General features: G+C 43.2%; 1 protein-coding gene across 1 annotated transcript in view; it reads left to right on the top strand.

The window, feature by feature from the left end:
• FSD2 (fibronectin type III and SPRY domain containing 2) overlaps window positions 1–21,910 on the top strand; it is a 37,618-nt gene that overhangs the window by 14,442 nt on the left and 1,266 nt on the right. Inside the window, exons 5-12 of the mRNA XM_073304654.2 lie at window positions 1,396–1,418; window positions 2,574–2,695; window positions 5,545–5,700; window positions 6,540–6,674; window positions 7,889–8,042; window positions 8,585–8,718; window positions 11,135–11,267; window positions 18,313–18,489. Of these exons, the coding sequence (XP_073160755.2) occupies window positions 1,396–1,418; window positions 2,574–2,695; window positions 5,545–5,700; window positions 6,540–6,674; window positions 7,889–8,042; window positions 8,585–8,718; window positions 11,135–11,267; window positions 18,313–18,489 (1,034 nt within the window). The remainder of the gene's footprint in view (window positions 1–1,395; window positions 1,419–2,573; window positions 2,696–5,544; window positions 5,701–6,539; window positions 6,675–7,888; window positions 8,043–8,584; window positions 8,719–11,134; window positions 11,268–18,312; window positions 18,490–21,910) is intronic.

Below are 21,910 nucleotides of genomic sequence, written 5' to 3'. Positions count from 1 at the left end.
GTTTTATGATGATGTGAGTGCTCCAGGTGCTTTGCACATAGTACTAACTTAATCATGATAAATTCAACATTACTAACATGCATCAGCAGAGGTCTGTCACTGGTAAACTCAATGATTCATGAGTATCATTCTGACTTGGGGAAAATACTGTTTGTTCTCCAGGTCTAACTACTTAGGAAACTTTTGAAGTGCTTAGCAGTGTTCATTGCCGCATGCAGTCTTAGCTTTCTAGCTCTAGTTTGGGCTCATAGAGGCAGATTAATGCTTCAGTAGGATGTTGTTCCCCCTCACTCTGTTTTGCTCATTTTGCCAGGAAGTTCAAATATGTAGTTAAATAGGAGGCCCCAACTGCACACACTAGGGACTCCTGCAAAATGATTAATGAAACCTGCCGTTGAAGCAACTTAGAGAAATATTTTTCTTTGACAGGTGCTCCTCCTCTAACCATATATCACTTGAAGTCCAACCTCATGGATCTCTTCTATTTTGATCATTTTGATCTGGCTTATTGAGCGCTTTTCATGATCTGACATTCCCCTTTTCTGCTGCTTCATTGAGAATAGCCTGAAGCAGTTTTGCGTTGGCCCTAGTAACCATTTTTTCAGTCTCTTCTGAGGTCAGCATGCTCCCCTTATGTAGCGTGGAGGGGAGGAAATCGATGTTGATCACAAGCTCATGCAGCCAGCAGGTTCAGGCATGCTGCTCAGATTGAGATGAGCAGCACATGCTGTGACCTGGAACCTCCCTGGGCTGCATCTCTATATTATAGATGAGAGTGGCCACAGCCTGCCTCACTGAATTCAAATCAGGGTGGCCCTCAGACTCCTGGAAAATCACCAGCCTGCCCTCAGTTAGGCAAAGTTTGGGCAGCTTTGTCTTTTATTAATGGGTGGTGCTCAGTCTTCATCAAATAAGTGTCCATCACAGGGAGTGGGGAGCATTGTTATTTCTACGGGAAAAGGAGCCAGATCGTTCAACAAATGTATCTTCCCTTCATATCTGCAAAGAACATCCAGATCTCTCCACAGATTTTCCCTTTCACCTCCAAGATGCTGCTTGTTCCTGCTTGAGACAATCTGTGGGCATGATAGCAAGTCTTGATTTAGTAGAAGCTGGGTATGTGGGGACGGAGGTTGGTTGGTGCTGATTTACATCCCATGCAATCCTACTGCAAACTAGCTCAGGATCTGGTCAGCTGAAAATAAGAGTAAGCCTGAACTTCATTCTTGGGATCAGAAGTGTTATGAGAAAACAAGCTCTATAGTTCTATGTGGCAGCATTTAGAACAAAATCAGTCAGACGAATCTGGTGTTGTATAGTCTGCATTTGGGTTAATAAGCTAAATTGGTCCTGCATCCGTGGAAGACTTTCTCTTTTTCTCTCTCTTTTTTATAGGCTGCAGTACCCGTGGTGGACAGGTAATATCAGTAGTATTTTGTTTTGCTTTTCACTCCTTCTCTTCCAAAATAATTTTCTGAAAATGCTAATGTTGGGCATCCTGTGTTCTCAAGTATTTACTGATTTTGTGACAACGCTCTATCTTTGGTAAGGGTGCACTGAATGTTACTGAAGCTCGGAGTTAGAGGTCTGCAAATCTTTCATCATTCTAGTTTAAACTGCTGCTGGAAAAGTCTCCAAAACAAGATTAACAGCTTGAAACTGATTCTGAACTAATTTAATAAAGCACATCTATAAGAGACATAGCATAACTAAATCAGTGTCACTTTGCTTTAGTGATAGAAAACTGATTGCAGTGACTGAAAAACAGGATTGCTCAAGTCTTACAGAAATGCTCTGGATACAAAATCTGCCTAAACTGGGCTCTCTACATTCACAGATTAGTAACAAGCTTATTTATACATTAATAAGGAGGTTTAGTAAATGCAGCCGGGGTGCTCAAAACTGATAGCATGAAATATAGTAATGGTCAGAAAAGAGCCCTGGGATATGCCAAATCAAATGCGAAATGTATGTTTTAATTCATTTCAGTCCATCATAAAAACAAGTAGAAGAAAAAAGGGTCGCCTTCTTCTTTTTAACAATTGTATACCACCTAGTCCAATGAGGCCCTGTCCTGACTACTGTAATATGAATAATAAGCAAGAATGCAGTTTTTGGAGGCAACAGCTCGCTTCCTTCAGAATTAGAGCTTTAGTGGAAAATGTTCTCTATCACCTGCTTACTGGGACCACCCTATCTAGCATGCCAGCCAAACCAATGCAAGACCAAGAATGACAAGGGGATGGACTGTAAGAACGAGCTGCAGGCTTTGGCCCAATTTGGATATAACGAAATGTGAGCACTAATCTTATGCAGGTTCGAGAATACATTTCTGAATACATGATGTGAGCAAGTGACAAATGGAAGCCAAGGTATGTCTTGTGCAACCACCTAGACATTATTTAAGAAAGGACTTTGCTCTCTTTTAAGTGTGTCAGATAAGGCAGCTTCTTTATTGAATGGTAAAATAAAGAGCTCTCTCTTCTTGTTAACACTGATGTTGTAGCCTGAAGGATCTCTCAGAGAGGATGGTACTATCATCTTATAGGAATTAGACTCTTTTACACTTACAGGCTGAGAGAATTTTTAAAAAAAGATATGGATTTAGAGCTTTCAACACTGCCAGACTTTGAAGACACAGTCATAGATTTCTCTGATGTTCAGCAACTAATGGATTCCATTAATACCATCGCAGGTATGCATTCTATTTGATCCTTATTTCAATCCTATTTAAAACTCATTATCAATGTCATGTTGAATGGAAGCCTATTATTTACTCCTGGGGGAATTCTGCATCACTGCGCATGGGCAGAATTCATGGCCCCCGCAGATTTCTTTGCTTGCCCGCAGAAGAATGACTTCTGATGGGGAAGCAAAGGGAAGCTGCAAGAGCAGTCATGCGCCCATTCCCTGGCAGTGCAGACAGGTTGGTTTGGGCACCTAGAGCAGACACATAAATCACCACCTCGGTGCGGGGGGTAGGGCTGGGCAGTCGTGTGTGAGAGAGAGACACACACACTCTGTCCCTCTTGCTCGCTCTTGCAGCATGCTTGGTGTGGAGGGGCAGGGCTTTGGGGTGTTTCTGACGAGGTAGGTATGGGGCAGGCTCTGTTCTCTCAGGCAGAGGAGAATGTAGCAGCCTGTCTGCTTCGTGAATTGTTCCCATTGTTCGTAGTGAATTCCCTCAGGAGTATAAAACAGGTGTAAAAATTTCAAGGCTCCTTTACATTGTCAGATTGGTGTAAAGGAGCTTTATTGTAAAGGACAGTATAGCCTTATGCTGCTTTAGTGATTAGAACTGGTCTAAATTTTTGCACTGAAAAAAATGTGCTCCATGAACTGTTTTCTATTGACCTTTTTGGAGATGGTCAGTTGCCAGTATAAATTGTGAGTTTGATCCCCAGCCCTCACTTGCTCTTCAGTTGCCTATGATGTAACAGTGAGCATATGGCTGTATATATTGGTTGACTAATAATTAGAACAGGGGTCTCAAATATGCGGCTCGCGGGGTTATTTTCGCAGCCTGACAGCTCCCCGTGCCCCCCCAGCATTTACCTAGAGCAGCTCTGGCCCGGTGCGCACCAGGGGCAGGGCAGGCTCCCCGCCCTGCCCCTGCGCCGCTCTGGGAAGCGGCCAGGACCTGAGGGGGGGCACAGGGGTCTGTGTGTTGCCCTGGCTGCTCCTCCAGATACCTCCCCCAAAGCTCCCATTGGCCGTGGTTCCCCGTTCCCAGCCAATGGGAGCTGCGGGGGGCAGTGCCTGGAGGTGCGGCCAGGACAACACATAGACCCCTGTGCCCCCGCCCTTCGCAAGGTTCCAGCCGCTTTCCAGAGTGGCGTGGAGGCAGGGCGGGCAGGCGGGGAGCCTGCCCTGCCCCAGTGTGCACCGGGCTGGACCCCCTGAACCCCTCCTGCAGCCGAACCCCCTGCCACACCCCTCCTGCACCCCGACCCCCTGCTCTGAGCCCCCTGCTACACCCCACACCCCTCCTGCACCCGAACCCCCTGCTGCATCCTGCCCCCCTCCTGCATCCCCTGAGAAGTGGGTTCAGAGTTTTCTCAGCCTTTCCTTGAAGTAGCAGTGGTGCTGACTCTGTAACAAACTTGTCTTTCCTTCTAGCTCATTGTACTAAATGGAGATTAATAAAAAAACAAAAAGCAAAAGTTTAAAACGGTCTGAACCACTTCTCTCAATTAATCAGATATCAGTTGCCTGCTCTCCTGATGTTACCCTGTAGTTCTCCAGTCATCCCTGGACTTCACAAAGGAAAACAGGGTCCATAAGGTTTGACTTTCTAATGATTAAAAAAAAATCCCCTTTGAAAATAAGATCTTTCAGGCCTTCTTTATATATCATAAAGAGTCAGAAAAGGCATGGCCCTTTTTTTTTCTTTTTGCTGGTCACCTTTAAAAAGTTTTATTTAAATGTTTGTCATGTAACCTGTTTGCCCTTGAGCATTATGCAAGCCAAGTGTTTGACATGTTCCCTCACATTTGTGCATTCAACGTTACCTCCAGAGGCTCCTAAATACCAGAACTAAAAGCTTTATCTGTGCAGATCACTACAGACTTCTCTGCTGCAGCATCCTTCATCCTGTTAGCTCTGCATCCTGTGTGGTATGAGACAGCTTCCAGTTTTCGCTCCCTTTTTCACTAAGAGTAAAATTCACCTATATGCACAGGCCCAGCGGCTCTCAGGCTAATGCCTGAGACAACCAAGTTTAGGGAGCTGCCTTAGGCTGAGGTTTATGTTTTTGTTGATTTAAAGCAAATCCCAGGAAGTGGGCGAGTTTGGACCAAACACTAGGGGCCTGGTTCTCATTCCCACTAGTTTTACACACCGACTTTAATGGTGTTACGCATGATGCACACCAATGTTAGCCCTGGTCTACATTGGGGGGGGGGGGATTGATCTAAGTAACGCAACTTCTGCTACGTGAATAATGTACTTAGACTGACGTACCGTGGTGTCCTCACCGCGGTGAGTCGACTGCTGCCGCTCCCCCGTCGACTCCGCCTGCGCCTCTCGCGGCAGTGGAGTGGAGTACAGGAGTCGACGGGGGAGCGCTCGGGGGTCGATTTATCACGTCTAGACTAGACGCGATGAATCGATCCCCGCTGGATCGATTGCTGCCCTCCGATCTGGCGGGTAGTGTAGACATACCCTCTGTGAGGGTAGAATCAGGCCCAGTGTATGTAGACTCTAATCAGAGTCAGGGCTCTGTGTTAACATGGGGCTGGTTTATGCTGTGCAGGTGAGTGTGTGTGTGTGTAAACTGTAGCACGTTCTAAGTGTTGCACTCTAACAGTTCCGTGTAGACCCTGCTGATGGGCTCTGAAAAGTTCCCTCATCAATATAGTACTGTTCGAAATGGGACTATGTCAATGCACACTAGGTACCTTTTTGGTTTTTCTCTGTTAGTAAACTACCATGCTTCCACAGAGGGAAAGTACCCTCATGCCATTTAATGTTAAAGAGGGAAAGATCCTGTTCCTCTCATCACTGTTTTGGGTTCATAAACTGATATATCTGTCTTCATTTCAGCTCCTTCTGCTCCGGTGATAAATCCCCAAGCTCTCAACTCAGCGACTGGCACCTCTGTGAGAGTATGCTGGGGCCTATTCTCAGATGACACTGTCGAATTCTACCAGCTATATTATAAACAAGTCAGTGACGACACACCTAGTGAGGAGCAAGCTGGTAAGATGGGACACATGTAGATTCCAGTTCAGAAAGCAAGTGGCTTCTGAAACTATTTTCTACACCAGTCTCAAAAATGGTTTAAGTCAACACAGCTCTACCTGCTGCTGCTAGTGCTCCGGGGATGGGTAGCTGATCTAACTTGAGGTATTTTAGAGCACAGATCACCAGATTATCTATGTGTCAACTTAAAAACCCACAATCATTTTGCAGTTTAGCTCAATACCAGCAATAAGCTGCAACTCTCCCCTCCTGCCCAGCCACCCCAGTTACAAAACTGCGTTAGCTGATACTGTTTGGACCACTTGTCAAAAACTGTTCCAGAGCACTGTCAATTTTCCAGCATAGATGGAGGCCTGAGAGTGCTGAATGGGCTGTTTAGAAAGGAAAGACAAACCCATGTAAACTTTACAAGATCCAAATTACGAAAACAACATTCTTTGAATGGCCTCTGCACATTTCCACTGTTCGGATAAATTGACAGTGCATGGGAATGTGTACAGTCCACTCTGAAGAAGCTCCAGTGACCAGTGAGTGACCTTCATCTTTAGCCATTAATTTTTGTTTTGTTTGAGTAGTATTAATACTAGAGAAGATGATATTTCATTGCATTAATGTACCCATATATGACAGATGGATGAGGGCACCAACAACTGTACCACGACTGAGTTAGCAATGTGATCTCAGAGCTAGTTGAATGGACAAGACCGAAGGATGGTGTGACACGCAGCTCAGAGGCACAATAAAAAGCAATGTTTTCCAGCAGTCGGGGCGGTGGTTCAGAAGGATGATTGTCTGTGTAAAGGAACTGCATGAATACCTGGTGTTTTTCATTTCAGAGCTTATGCTAAAGGTGAAAGAAACATACTGCACAGTAACTAACCTGGTGCCAAATACACAATATGAATTTTGGGTCAGTGCTTTAAATACCGCCGGCGTCAGCCCAGTGAGTGAAAGAGCAGTTTACGTGACAGGTAAATGTACTTCATGACTATAATATGAGTAAATGACTTTAGTATTGAAGTTAATGACAACTCTCTGGACTTTATAATAATAATAATAATAATAATAATATTTTATTCAAAAGGATTCTGCTGGCTTGGTGCCTTTAGTGCGGTGTAACTCCATTGGCTTCAGCGCCGTTACTCCTGATTTACACTAGAATAATAGAAAATAAGCATGAGGCCCATTATACTCATTTTAGAGACGGAAAACTGAAGCTCAGAGGTTAAATGACTTATTCAAATACACAAAACAAGGTATTGGCTAAGCTGAGAATGGAACCCAGCTTTGCTGATTCCTACATCTAAGTAATGGACAATGCTACTCTCTCTTTACAGGTTTGTAAAATGTTTGCCATTTTGTCCATCAAGTCACACTTCGTAATTGCAGGGCAGTAAGGTAGATTTTGATTAGCGATTAGACAGAGCCACAATGTTCAGATCCAGATCTGAGCATCCCTAAATATTGGTATGTTCAGGTCCAGGGTTTTGGTTCAGCCCATCGTAGAGTGAGGCAGCCAGTCATAATAGCTGGATTTGGCTCCTAACTCCACCAAAATTCAGGAGTGCTTAGGTTTAATTTAAACATTTTTTTAAAAGTAAACGTGAGTGCAAGGAGCACTTTTGAATAGGCAACGCTGTCAGACTAGAGGCAATTTAAGTAGAGTCTGTGTAATGCCTCATAAAATCTGAAATGCATCAGAATCAAGCACAGTCCCTGGTTTGCTGTTCTGTTTCCTAACACATTGGCATCTAACTCCCCAAGAGCAATTTAAAGCGAGAAGTCCTCTCTCCAGAAGATCTCCTAGGACCTTAGGATAGCTGGCTGATGCTCTGTTGTTTTAAATTAATAATCCATGCAGTGAAGATAAAGGACAATGGCAAGGATAAACCAGCATGAAAAAGAACAGGAGTGCTGGACCAGCGAGCATTCACATTTCTTTCTGATCAGTTGTTTCGTGGTTGTTATCATAACTTTAACAGGTCAAAGAACGCTTCTGACTAGCACCAGCATTTATCTACCCGAGAGTTTTCTGTACATTGGGGAGGTCATGAATGAGTTTCTTTTAGCATTTAATATCAATTCTGTGGAAATTAAACAACAACCTAAGAATGTTATTTACAAAGCATGCTTATAGAAAATCCCGTAACAAAATGGCTTAGAATCTATTTTATTTACATTTTAGCTCCTTCACCTCCTATCATTAAAAGAAAAGAGAGCCGAAGCTGTGAAAATGCAGCACTGGTGTGCTGGGAATCTGGAAACATGAATCCTGTTGACTCCTACACAGTTGAATTGTCCAAACTAACAAATGGAGAGAATGGAGATATCATTACAGAGTGAGTCAGCCATCTATCACACAGACTGGGGATATGAAACAATCCCTTGTCATATGGCATGCAGTATATTTCAAAGCACTTTTAGGTTGAAAAGATGAGACAATATACCCTGAAATATACGAGTGGATGATGCACAGCACAAGCGTTGGAGAATCATGAGCGTGTTCCCTGACTGGATAAATTCTACGCCTATTAGTATTTTGGTGTGAACACATACAGAAAGCAAACTTAAAATTTGCTTTCCATAGAAGAGAGGAGTCACTTTCTGTGACGTTGGTAAAGTTGATTGCACAAATGTCTATGCAAAGTGAATTTACAAGGGATTAGAATGTGGGTGAAGTGCAGTAATTTTAAAATCTGAATAAACAGGCATTTCCCCCTCCTATATTCACTTGGGTAGCAGCTATGCTGGAAAGAGTAAAATAAATGGTTCTAGGTTTAAAGAGAAGCTAACCATTTAATTGTATTTTTTGGAAAATAGCTTCAAAAGAATTTACCTTTATTTTGCATCTTATAATTTTCCATTTATTTATTTTCTACAGATCTATTGTTGGAATTCCTAATTGTGAAGCTCTAATTCAGCTGGAGCCAGGACAAAGTTATATTATCTCTGTAAGAGCTGTAAACATGGGTGGTCCCAGTGAGAGAAGTGAACCTGGCTCTATCCACACCACAGGTGCTGTGATAAATCTCTAATTAGCTTTAAGAGCCTGATCCAAAGCCCACTGAAATCAATGGAAAGATTGCCACTGATTTCAACAGGCTATGGATCAGGCCCTAAATCTCTTGCGGCTAGTTACACTTCTGGTAATTCTTGTGAACTGAACTTCTTGTAATAGTAAACATATCATTTTAACTCTACATTTCAAAATGATGTTTGTGGATTATATTTGTTGCTTTAAAATTACGGAGGTTTTAAAATGCTGCTGAGAGACTAGATCAACCCAGTGACCCTGGGTATTGCCCAACTATCCATGAACCTACACCATGTCAAATGTTGACATGCAGACAAACCAGGAGGGCTAGTTGGTAATTTTACTTCACGCCTAAAGTTACTGCCTCATAAAAATGGCACTTCTGGGAATTACGGAAGAATCAGTCAATCAGCACTTTTCATAATAGTTACGCAAATCCCTCCTGCACAGAATTTCTATTATTGGCCATGAGGATGATTATGTGGTCTGGTTCCCTTTACTCCACAATCGTAATCATGTTATTTTCAAGTGTGTGGCATTTCAACCTCTATAAATCAATCTAGGCTTGACGTCTGTTTGCGCTGCGTGTTTGCTTTCAGTAACACATACCAATAATTGCCATGCTGTTGCTTGTATTGTATATGCATTGAAGTAACTGCATTTTGATTATGCTGATTTCTCTTGGGATTAGTGCCAAGAGATTTATCTTCACAAAGTCTACATTATGCAAACTCCTGATATTACTGGAAACTGGAAACACAAAATTGGAATGCTAGCAATGTCATTAGCAGTGAAAATGGATTCCCAAGGTTATCATCAGAAAGTGCTTTTGCTAGGGATGAAACAAACACTTTCATTATTACCCCTGCAACACATGTTGCTCTTCTCCAGCATGCCTTGGACACAAAGCATCCCTGCTGCACCAATGCCAGGATTAGGGGCTGGCTCATGGGAGACAGGGACAAAGGTTGTTTTATGCTACTTATGCGCTTCCCCTTTGCTGGGCTGGCCAAAAGCTGCTTTGGCCCCTGATCAGGTTAAAGCAGCCTGAGGACTGCTCTAACTTACATCCAGTTGCCTATAAACTAGGCATTGTCCTGGAGTCTCCAGGAATTAAAGATTAATCTTTAATTAAAGATTATGTCAAGTGATAAAACCTCCAGGAAAATGTCCAACCAAAACTGGCAACCCTACTACAAACTCTAGGTGCCATGGTGGTAGTTAGGAGTAACTGGAGCTCAGCAGCCTTCACCATCCCTCCATACTCCCTAAAATATCCTGGCATACCCCTTGCCCTGAGTGTTCCTGCAGCCAGCTAAGCCTTCTCCGCAATTGCCAGTGAACCTCCTTTCCCCTCCCTCCCCCCGCAGGTAGGAGTTCCTCGGGAAGCACCTACCATTGCTGGATAGCCACTTCACACCAGTGGAACCAATGTACAGTAGCTGCACTGCAAAAATGAACTGGGCCCCATGTTTCTCTCTTTCTCTGCTGGTTATAACAGCATTAAAATAAATACAGAAAAGCATCCTTTTGTTTCTGCTGGATGGGCAGCTTCAGATTTGCTCAGTTTTGTTAGTGTGTCATCTGTGCAGTGGCAGTGACCCAGCAGGTCTTACCTGCTACCTACAGTAAGATTCTAATGCAAAAAGTTCTTGACCCTACTGTGAATTTCTGAGCCCTGCTTGGGCCTCTCTGTGCTGTTTGTGGATCTCCCCAGCAGGAGATTCTCCTTGCATAGGGGAATTCCTAGGTGGTCCAGTGCACCGTCTAGCTCCAGATTCCCAGAAATAGGACAGCAAATGCATTGTGCTCTGGTGATCCCCTGCTGGCACACTGATCCATTGGGGCCATACTCAGTGAGGACTAGTTTGGAGCAATCCTACATTAGGGGCCGAAAAGACCCTGAACTGGGGAGTTTCAAATGGCTCCACTGCAATTTCTGCAACCAGCACTTACAGGTAGCAGTTGAGGATTGAGGCCATACTAAGGTGAATAATTTAAACCTCTTTCCCAAGTCAATATTTTTAAAAAATACCTTTTGGATTATGATGGAGATGAGCCAAAACTGGAACTGCAAAACCCACTCCACTGTATTTCTGAGAGGGTGTAACATCTTAATACTCGGTTCTCAACCCAAATCCTGGCTTTCAGTCCTAGGCCAGATGAGGCCTGTTTTCGGTATCAGGGTGGCTGTGGACAGAGATGTGTTGATAAGCTTTTGGCCCGTAATGGAGGAAACTCACAAGATCAGCCTCTGACCCATTTCCAGTTCCCTAATTAACCCTAACCTGGATCCAGACACTGCTCTCTAGCCTGGTGCTAGTTTATGTATATGTTACTTAATGCAATTTCTAGGTGTTGAGACAAATAAATTACAACCATTCTGCTCTCTTGTAGGCACTTACTTTTATCTTAATGAGGACACTGCCCATCCTTTGCTGTCTGTTCTAGAAGATGGATTAACAATTGCTTGCAGTGAAATAGAAAACCTGGAATGTGATTTGCCCTTCCGTGATAACGGTTTTACAAGGTACATGTAAGAATTTAGCACTCACAGTAGATGTACTTTTTTCATAGCTGGTTGTTTCTGTTTACTTGCAATCATTTTAAATTCTCTTCAAAGGGTTTACTGACTTGATATCCCTTTTTATGTTCAAATTAGGCACAGATTAACCTCTACCATGCCAAATGAAAGCCTCAGGGCTGCATGTTGCTCTTTTAGCGCTGTGTATATAATATATAGTGGTCTCATTTTTCAAAAGTGCCAATAGATGCCTCCATTTTTGGGTTCCAAACGCAAGGCACCTTAGAGGGGCCAGATTTTTCAGTGCTGAGCACTTGCTCTTTGAAAATTAGGTCCCTTTATGGCATTTCAAATTGGGCCACCAAAATCACTAGTCACTTTGGAACGTGGTGAATAAGAGCCAGTGGTGGGTGAAACTTATCACACAACTTTTTTTCAAGTATAAAATGCAGATTCAGCAACACTGAAGCATCTAGTAAATTAATGTGGATTGCACAGAATTGTCACAGTAAATACAAATGAAACCATTTAGTTTAGATATTTTCAAAACAAAACACTGATTTTTTTCAGTTAGAAACAACTTTGAGTTTAAAATCTCCTTTAGTTATATTTAAAAAACAATAACAACGGTTACAAATGGTCAAAGTTTAAAAAAAAATCTTTAACAAGATTTTGTCAAAACAAAATATTTCATTCAACCCGAAAGGCAATTTCTTCTGATTTTTCGATTTGCTGAACATTTCAAAAAATGTCATTATTGATTCAACATGAAATAAATGTTTGTTTCGATTTTATGGACTTGCCTGTGAAACACAAAATCAAAAACAAAATTGTTTTAAACTCACTTCAGTGTTAGCTCTCCAGCACGCCCAGAATAGGGGAGACAGGTAGTGTCAAGCCACCTTTGCCTCTACACCATGCATGGGCTGAGCATAGCTTGGGAACTGAGACTCTGACCCTCAGACATTCTCAAAAAGCCCGAATTTTTGGACTTAGTCCCTTTTCAGAGCAGAACTCCTTTAAACGGCTTCCAGGCTCTGTTTCTCTGCCCCAGCCATTCAGAGGGACGTTGTTATTGAACTTCACATTTTTTTGCTTGTTGTTCATTTTGTAGCATCATTAGAATTTCCTCTGTGATTGCTTCAGCTTGTGTTATATAAATTATATCATCCTTCTCATTGCATGACACTTGCGCACCGAGACTGATCTCTTGCCTTGAAACTCATTTCCCTTTTAATTCTGCACAGAGCCCAAAGCCCAAAGATGAATGTCACAGAAACTACTCAAAATCATACGCTCTTAATCCGGCAGCAGTGGGATTTGAAAATTAGCATAATTACTAGATTTTTTTTGAATACAGTGATCCAACATTTGCACACTTCATAGGCTTCAAGAGGTAGTGGGAGTTCCCTTCCTCCCTCCCCTATTACTAAACACTGCCAAAGTTGCCATGGCAATGCCACCTCTCACGTAATGGAACACAGGGATGTGTCTATGAGTCCTCATTCTTGCTTTTCATGGATAGTGATATTTGGGGCTGTTTTTATCTGTTGCTATTGAAAGGAAAACACCTAACCTGCTTCTTACTAATGATTAACTATGCCTAAAATTTTCAAAAATGCCCAATTGACATAGGAGCCTAAATCTCATTTTCAACACTGACTTAGGTACTAAGGCCCAGATCCTCACAGGTATTCAGATGCATTAGGGCCAGATTTTTAAAGGTATTAAGTTGCCTAAAGATACAGAGGTGCCCCTAGTAGAATTTTCAAAAGTGCAGAGGTGTCTAACTCCCACTGATTTCAACATCTTTAGGTGCCTAAATATATTTTAAAATCTGGTCCTTAGGAACCTAAGATTCATTGAAAATTTGTGCAATTTAGTAGCCTAAGGGCCAGATTTACAAAGGTATTTAGGCACCCACAGATGAAGATAGGTGCCCAGAGGGACTGACAAATGTGCTTAAGCAGATTAGGAATTTTCAACTGGAGTTAGGGTTCAGAGTGGTAGCTGTGTTAGTCTGTATCAGCAAAAAACAACGAGGAGTCCTTGTGGCACCTTAGAGACTAACAAATGTATTTGGGCATAAGCTTTCGTGGGCTAAAACCCACTTCATCAGATGTATGGAGTGGAAAATACAGTAGCAGGCATATATACACAGTACATGAAAAGATGGGAGTTGCCTTACCAAGTACAGGGTCAGTGCTAACGAGACAATTCAATTAATAGAAGAATACCACAGGAGGAAAAATCATTTTGTAGTGGTAATGAGGGTGGCCCATTTCAAACAGTTGACAAGAAGGTGTGAGTAGCAGTAGAGGGATGAGTCATTACAAAAATTAATTTCCCCATACTGTCCCACAAGGACTCCTTGTTGTTTTTTTTTCAATAGGAGTTAGGTGCCTGTCTCCCTTGGTTTCAGTCGAGTTGACCACCTAAATATATTTGAAGATCGGGGCCTAAGTACTTCTGAAAATGGGATTCAGGCTCCAATTGTTCCCCTCTTGCTTAAACTACAGCCCAAAATATCTATTTTTATTAATAATTCTGAGATTCATTTTTAAAAACTGGAATCTAGAGGCATTCATTTAAATGACATTAGTCTTAGCATTTCAACTCAGCCCAATCAGGAGTCCGGAGTGCTAGGCCAAATCTGAAAGATGTGTCACTGGCCACTCTCAGAGGCAAGATATTAGACTATAAGAATCACTGGTCTGGTCCAGTATGGGAATTCCCATGTGCCTGTGCATATGTGAGGGCCCCCCCATCCTAGCACCCTCCTCCCATGTGCAGAACAGTAGTTAGCCCAGAGAATTTGGACCTCAGTGTTTTGATTTCGAGCCAAAAATTAGGCCTTTTTATATTTAAAAGAACCAACCCACCATTGCCCATGTGAAGCATGCATTTGGTACAGCCATACAGAGTCCATTTCCAGGAACTGTCAGGTAAATATCACAGAAGCAGTTTGGACACTGCATTAGTACTGGGGGTGGAAGCACAAAACTTAGCCCTTTTATGGAAAATATCAGGTCTTTTTGCCCATAGATGAGTGTGTAACTAGATGGCACAATGGTAAAGGAACTAGGAGCTAGAAAAAAGAACAGGAGTACTTATGGCACCTTAGCGACTAACAAATTTATTAGAGCATAAGCTTTTGTGGGCTACAGCCCACTTCATCGGATGCATAGAATGGAACATATAGTAAGAAGAGAGAGTTTTTTTTCTCTCCTGATAATAGCTCATCTTAATTAATTAGCCTCTTTCAGTTGGTATGGCTACTTATATATATATACACACATACAGAGAACATGAAAAGGTGGAAGTAGCCATACCAACTGAAAGAGGTTAATTAATTAAGATGAGCTATTATCAGGAGAAAAAAAAAACTTTTGTAGTGATCATCAAGATGGCCCATTTAGACAGTTGACAAGAAGGTGTGAGGATACTTAACATGGGGAAATAGATTCAATATGTGTAATGACCCAGCCACTCCCAGTCTCTATTCAAACCCAAGTTAATGGTATCTAGTTTGCATATTAATTCAAGCTCAGCAGTTTCTCGTTGGAGTCTGTTTTTGAAGCTTTTCTGTTGCAAAATTGCCACCTTTAAGTCTGTTACTGACTGACTGACCAGAGAGGTTGAAGTGTTCTCCTACCGGTTTTTGAATGTTATGATTCCTGATGTCAGGTTTGGGTCCATTTATTCTTTTGCGTAGAGACTGTCCGGTTTGGCCAATGTACATGGCAGAGGGGCATTGCTGGCTCACAATGGCATATATCACATTGGTAGAGCCCCTGATGGCGTGGCTAATGTGATTAGGTCCTATGATGGTGTCACTTGAATAAATATGTGGACAGAGTTGGCATTGGGCTTTTTTGCAAGGATAGGTTCCTGGGTTAGTGTTTTTGTTGTATTGAGTTTTGTTGAGTATTTGCTTCAGGTTGGGGGGCTGTCTGTAAGTGAGAACATCTGTGAGAGTGAGGGATCATTTTTCAGGATAGCTTATAGATCTTTGATGATGCGCTGGAGAGGTTTTAGTTGGGGGCTGAAGGTGACAGCTAGTGGCGTTCTGTTATTTTCTTTGTTGGGCCTGTCCTGTACTAGGTGACTTCTGGCTACTCTCCTGGCTCTGTCAATCTGTTTCTTCACTTCAGCAGGTGGGTATTGTAGTTGTAAGAATGCTTGATAGAGATCTTGTAGGTGTTTGTCTCTGTCTGAGGGATTGGAGCATTTGTGGTTGTATCTTAGAGCTTGGCTGTAGACAATGGACCGTGTGGTGTGTCCTGGATGGAAGCTGGAGGCATGTAGGTAAATATAGCGGTCAGTAGGTTTCTGGTATAGGGTGGTGTTTATGTGACCATCGCTTATTAGCACAGTAGTGTCCAGGAAATGGACTGCTTGTGTGGATTGGTCTAGGCTGAGATTGATGGTGGGATGGAAATTGTTGAAATCATAGTGGAATTCCTCAAGGGCTTCTTTTCCATGGGTCCAGATGATGATGATGTCATCAACGTAGCACAAGTAGAGTAGAGGTATTAGGGGACGGGAGCTGAGGAAGTGTGTTCTAAGTTAGCCATAAAAATGTTGGCATACTGTGGGACTATGTGGGTACCTGTAGCAGTGCCGCTGACTTGAAGGTATATTTTGTCTCCAAATGTGAAATAGTTGTGGGGGAGGACAAAGTCACAAAGGTGAGCCACCAGGTTTGCCATGACATTATCGGGGATACTGTTCCTGATAGCCTGTAGTCCAATTTTGTGTGGAATGTTGGTGTAGAGGGCTTCTATGTATCCGATGAAGTGGGCTGTAGCCCATGAAAGCTTATGCTCAAATAAATTGGTTAGTCTCTAAGGTGCCACAAGTACCCCTGTTCTTTTTGCGGATACAGACTAACACGGCTGCTACTCTGACACCTGTCATTATGCTAGGAGCTAGAAGATTCTCTCCATTAAAGTCAATCTGATGATTCTGAATGCGAGTTCAGACATCATCCAAGGGGCTCTTTTATGCTGCACATAAACAGCTGGCTCTCGCACATTAATAATTCTGAACTCTGAGACTGAGTTTTGGAAGCTGCTGTGAACTCTCTAAACCCTTTATTATGCCAGGAACTGGAAATGGCGCCTGTGCCAAAATCACTAATACAAATGCTGTAAGGAAATTACGCAGCAAACTTTTTTCTGAAAGTTTATGTAATCTGAAACCAAATAACGCATGTCCTAACCCTCTACATCAGACGGGCTTGCCATGCTGGCTTCTCAACCTGAATTACCATGGTAATATGTTGTTCCCAGGTGCTTGCACACCTTTTCTGGCATGTCCTCCCCTTCTCCCCTCCCCCACTCCCAAACTCATACAAAATGCAGGAGCAAGAATACTTATCTGAAGTCAAATTTCAACAGTCTTTCTCTGGTCTTGAGGCATTTACTTGAGCTTCTAATGAACTAGAGAACTACTTTAAGTAGTTGCTGCTTAGGTGTTGCATGGCCTAGGAATCTCTCTCACGGCTTATGCCCCTCTTCATTCATTAAGCTCCCAGCATGCCGGGATTTTAATCATGCCTAGAAGCAGCTGAGTTCTGTACTTTTGCCAGCTAAGCCCTTTGCCTTTGTAATGTACTTCCATAAAATAAAAGCCCAGCCTCCAAATCCGCAATTAAAACTTATTTGTGTGATTTATCACTAGCTCTGCTCTGTGACATTGACATGAAGTGGGCTACAACATTGATCTTTCCAGGGGAAGACTGAATACAGTTGGCTAGCCCTTCAGGACTCACTGCCCTTGATTAAGTGTAGTTGAGAAGTTTAAGTAAAATACACATTGCTAAAGGCACTAAACAAATTAACGGGGCCTCTGTGTAGAGGCCCCATGGGCCAATGAGATATAAAGACAAGTTTAAGAGGGAACAAATTCAGAGGCAGTTTTGACACCCATTCTGCTCTGCATACAAATATGGGGTTAGAGTCTGTCACTCTGACTCTTACTGAGTCTTATCCTATTAATTAAATAGCCCCATTACTTCTAGAGTGAGTGTGTGTGTGTGAGAGTGAGAGAGAGAACTGGAAGGTAACAGTAAAGCCCTGGCTGCATGGGAAGAAATACACATTTGTAGCTAAGGGTTAGCTTGGCCACGTCCCCTTTTCCCTGCTACACTGACAGCAAGGATTATATTGGAAGGGTCCCAATCTTGCTTCCAGACTACAAGCAGATCATGACTGCTCTGGGCCAGTTAAGCAGATGTCGGACTTGATTCTGCTGGCAGTGTGGCACAACGTGGCTGTGCCATACTAGAGGATTAGACCCTGGGTTTCTGTGGATTTTACCTTTACTACAATAACCAGCCTGTGGAATTTTTAGCTAAAAAACACCCTGATGGAACTGTGGCTCTTATAAAGCCTGATCCTGCACCACTACAGTCAAAGGGAGTTTTGGTATTGACTTCAATGAGTGCAAGATCAAGACCCCACGAAAGCACATTTGTCTGGCTCGATGCTGCTTGCTGTATGCGCTCCTGGAAATGAATGCACAGTGAACAGAAACTGAAGCTTATTGCTAAAACAGTCTCTCACACGAGCCTGATTTATCTGGCCTTTTAGTTATGGCATGTTAAACTCCATCATGTTCACTCTGGTAAAACAACGGTGTGTGCAACCTGTATCTTGGGTCTCTGTTTCTAGCAAATTACTATTTGGCCTACAACCAAAAAATATATGCTGCTGTTCTCTCTCTTCCTGTAAGATTTTGGCATACACTTTTATTGTATGCTATAAAACACATAGACATACATCTAATGAAATGTTAAAGGTTTAATAGGATGAGTAAATACTTCCTTTGTATTCTCTGCGCCAGATCCTCAGCTGGTGTAAACTGGAATAGTTCCACTGACTTCAGGAGAGCTGTATCGGTTTATGCTCGCTGAGGAGCTAACCCTCTTTGTTGACAAGTCAGTTGGATCCACTTTTATTTGTAAATATTTAATATTTGTGCGGAAGAGTTAAGCATTTTAAATAGTATGCATATAAAACCACATGCTCCAATTTTCCTTCCCCAGATGTATCGCTATCCTGGGAAGCATGATACCATTCCAAGGGAAACATTACTGGGAGGTGAAAGTTGATGAAAATATGGAATACAGAGTTGGCGTGGCTTTTGAAAATACTCACAGACACGGATACCTGGGGGCAAACAGCTCCTCCTGGTGCATGAGACATATTGTTACACCAGCAAGGTAAACACTCTAGGCTGCATCATTCCAGATCCTTCAGGAGCCATAGCTAAGAAAGTTGTATGTGGCATCCAGTGATGGGCAGATTAAAAGAAGCCTAAGCCAGCCCTTGAACAGTGTGGTTGTGAATTTCCATCTTTGGCTCTGTGAACCAGTAATGGAACAATATTTTGGAAACTTTATACAAAGGTCTTTTAAGCTGCTTAATGGTTCTAGTCATCAGCAGCCACCTCTCCACGAAGTGGGCCATCCCACATTTAAATCCAAACAAAACCTGTGCTGTAAAAGTTCGTCACAGACCCCCTTTTAGGTTATTCAAACCCCAACTGGAAAGAGCCCAGGTGACGGATCCCATTTAAACTGTAAATGATGCAGGTATTTGGCTAAACCCGGAAGTACAAAATTTATTTGATTCGTTTTCCCCGCCTTCCCTCCAGAGGCACTTAATGGACATAACTAGATGCAAGGTGTCTTTCCTGCTCCTCAGCTAAGCCTGCAGATCAGGACCCAGAGAGAACCCAGAGTGCTCCTGAGCACAAGGACCATTGCCTGGGTAGCACTTCCAGTGGTAGTGCTCCTGAGCACAAGGACCATTGCCTGGGTAGCACTTCCAGTGGTATAACATGGCTCCAAGGAGGCTGTGACAGCTGTAGTCTAGTGCCTCCTTTGGGCCACTCACCAAACTGCTGTAAGGGGATCCAGCCGCTAGCTCCCCATGTATTCAAAGCCTCTGGAGTCTCAGCAGAGCCCAGGCACTGTCCATTTCTTGAGGTCCCTAGGCATGCTCTCAGGGTGGAGATCCTCTATCTAGCACGTCCTCATGAGAGTTGCAACCATGGAATCCATCCCAGACACATCCTCACCCCATAGAGTAAACACAGACTCTCCCAGAATCCACCTGAAGGTGTAAGCTTTCTGGTTTACCTCTTCTTCAAGGCAGCACATGACAGGCATAGCATATAATAAACAGACTCTTTGCACAGGAATCCATGCACTTTTGCTCCTTAATAGCATGAGAAACAGGCAGATCTATACAAAAATAATAAAATTTACGCACATTTCCCTGCCTCATTTTACTCACCAGTCCAGAGCATTCTTTGGGCTGGGGCCATCCAGGGTTCTTCTGTTGCAGTGCATGGCTTGGACTCCAAAACATAGAGCTTTCTACCCCCAGCTTGCCTATTCCGACTGGCCAGTCTGTCCCCTTCCCCTCTCCTGCCCCTAAACTTCCTGTGTGTGTCTCTCTGAGTCTTCCCCCAGCAAGACCTTCTATCACCTCCTGCTTTGGGACCTCTCTCTCTCTCTCAATTTGTGCTGCTTGGGGAATTTCAACTCTCTCTACTCCCCCACTCACTTCAGCCAAGGGGATGAAGCATCTGCCAGCTCCAGGCAACCTCCTTAGCAAATCCAGTGCCCCATGTTGCTTCATCCTGACTGGACGGTAGCTGTGTTCTAATGACCCATCATTGCCTCTGATCTGGTGGACACATGACACAACCCTGCCAGCCAGTGGTGGATACACAGCAACAGAGGGGCATTCATGATACAGCAGTTTTCACAACAACAACTTTGCCATAAGAAAAGGAGTACTTGTGGCACCTTAGAGACTAACCAATTTATTTGAGCACAAGCTTTCGTGAGCTACAGCTCACTTCATCGGATGCATACCATGGAAAGTGTAGAAGATCTTTTTATATACACACAAAGCATGAAAAAATACCTCCTCCCACCCCACTCTCCAGCTGCTAATAGCTTATCTAAAGTGATCACTCTCCTTACAATGTGTATGATAATCAAGGTGGGCCATTTCCAGCACAAATCCAGGGTTTAACAAGAACTTGGGGGGGGGGGGGAGGAAAAAACAAGGGAAAATAGGTTACCTTGCATAATGACTTAGCCACTCCCAGTCTCTATTCAAGCCTAAGTTAATTGTATCAAATTTGCAAATGAATTCCAATCAACAGTTTCTTGCTGGAGTCTGGATTTGAAGTTTTTTTGTTATAATATCACAACTTTCATGTCTGTAATCGCATGACCAGAGAGATTGAAGTGTTCTCTGACTGGTTTATGAATGTTCTAATTCTTGACATCTGATTTGTGTCCATTATGCAAGGTAACCTATTTCCCCTTGTTTTTTCCTACCCCCCCCCCCCCCCCCAACGTTCTTGTTAAACCCTGGATTTGTGCTGGAAATGGCCCACCTTGATTATCATACACATTGTAAGGAGAGTGATCACTTTAGATAAGCTATTAGCAGCAGGAGAGTGGGGTGGGAGGAGGTATTTTTTCATGCTTTGTGTGTATATAAAAAGATCTTCTACACTTCCCACAGTATGCATCCGATGAAGTGAGCTGTAGCTCACGAAAGCTTATGCTCAAATAAATTGGTTAGTCTCTAAGGTGCCACAAGTACTCCTTTTCTTTTTGCGAATACAGACTAACACGGCTGTTACTCTGAAACTTAACTTTGCCATAGCAACCAGAATTCATAAGTCATAAACAGGTTCCATAAATCATCCCCAAGACCTTTGCTTCCCGATGAGCAGGTGGGAGATGCAGCACACTGCACTGGTCTGCAGCAAGCGTAAAGAGCACTCCCTGAGGCATTCCCCCTGCGTACCTCGCCCAGGGCACCACTGCTGAGGGAGTCCCCGTGCTCACCACCATTCAATGGAACAAGAAGCTTGATTTGGACCCCAGCTAGGCGAGCACCTCTCACACAGAAAGGGCTGCTGCTCGCTCTTAGGCCAGACCTACCAAATTACCTCTTCTGCTCCTGTAAGGAGGCTAGTTTGATTTCCCTGCTAAATGTGGCTAATACGTGCAGTTAGTGACTCTGGAGGAATCTCATGAATAAAGACTTTAGGGGGTGGGAAGATAAACTGACATGGGCAAGGCTCTTTCTAAGTCACTTCCAGGCCCTGCTTCTGGGAACACTTAGGGAAAGCAGGCTGCCTTCGAGAATGGGCTGGGAGGAGCGGGTGGTGAGAGAAGAAGCTGTCCCTTCTGAAATGCTGCATCACTTCACTGCTGCTACTGAAAAACAGTTCCCATTTCACTCCAAAGTACTCCCACAGGAACAAAGGCTGCGTGCTCTCAATCTCGACAGTTAAAAGGCCTGTGTTTCTGGGTGCAGCGCTCTGCACTGGGGGTCTGATATACAAGTGTCTGAGCAGCTGTTAAAGGAAGTCTCCTTTATTTGAATGTGACTTAATGGAGGAGAAAAGGTCTGACTTCGTTACAAACACCTGACTCAGTAAGCACTGAAATCAGAACACCATTTGCTTGTGATTTTTAGTTGTATCTCAGGAGTCATGACTTAAAGAGATCATCATCTAGTAAATGAATATGCACAGCTAGAACTGAGTGGGTTTTCTCAGCAGCACCATTCTGGTTAAATTAGGAGTTCTTTTGGGACAAGTGG

Source organism: Lepidochelys kempii, chromosome 10 (genome assembly GCF_965140285.1).
Source record: "Lepidochelys kempii isolate rLepKem1 chromosome 10, rLepKem1.hap1, whole genome shotgun sequence".
Lineage (NCBI taxonomy): Eukaryota > Metazoa > Chordata > Testudines > Cheloniidae > Lepidochelys > Lepidochelys kempii.
This window is presented reverse-complemented; position numbering and strand designations above follow the sequence as displayed.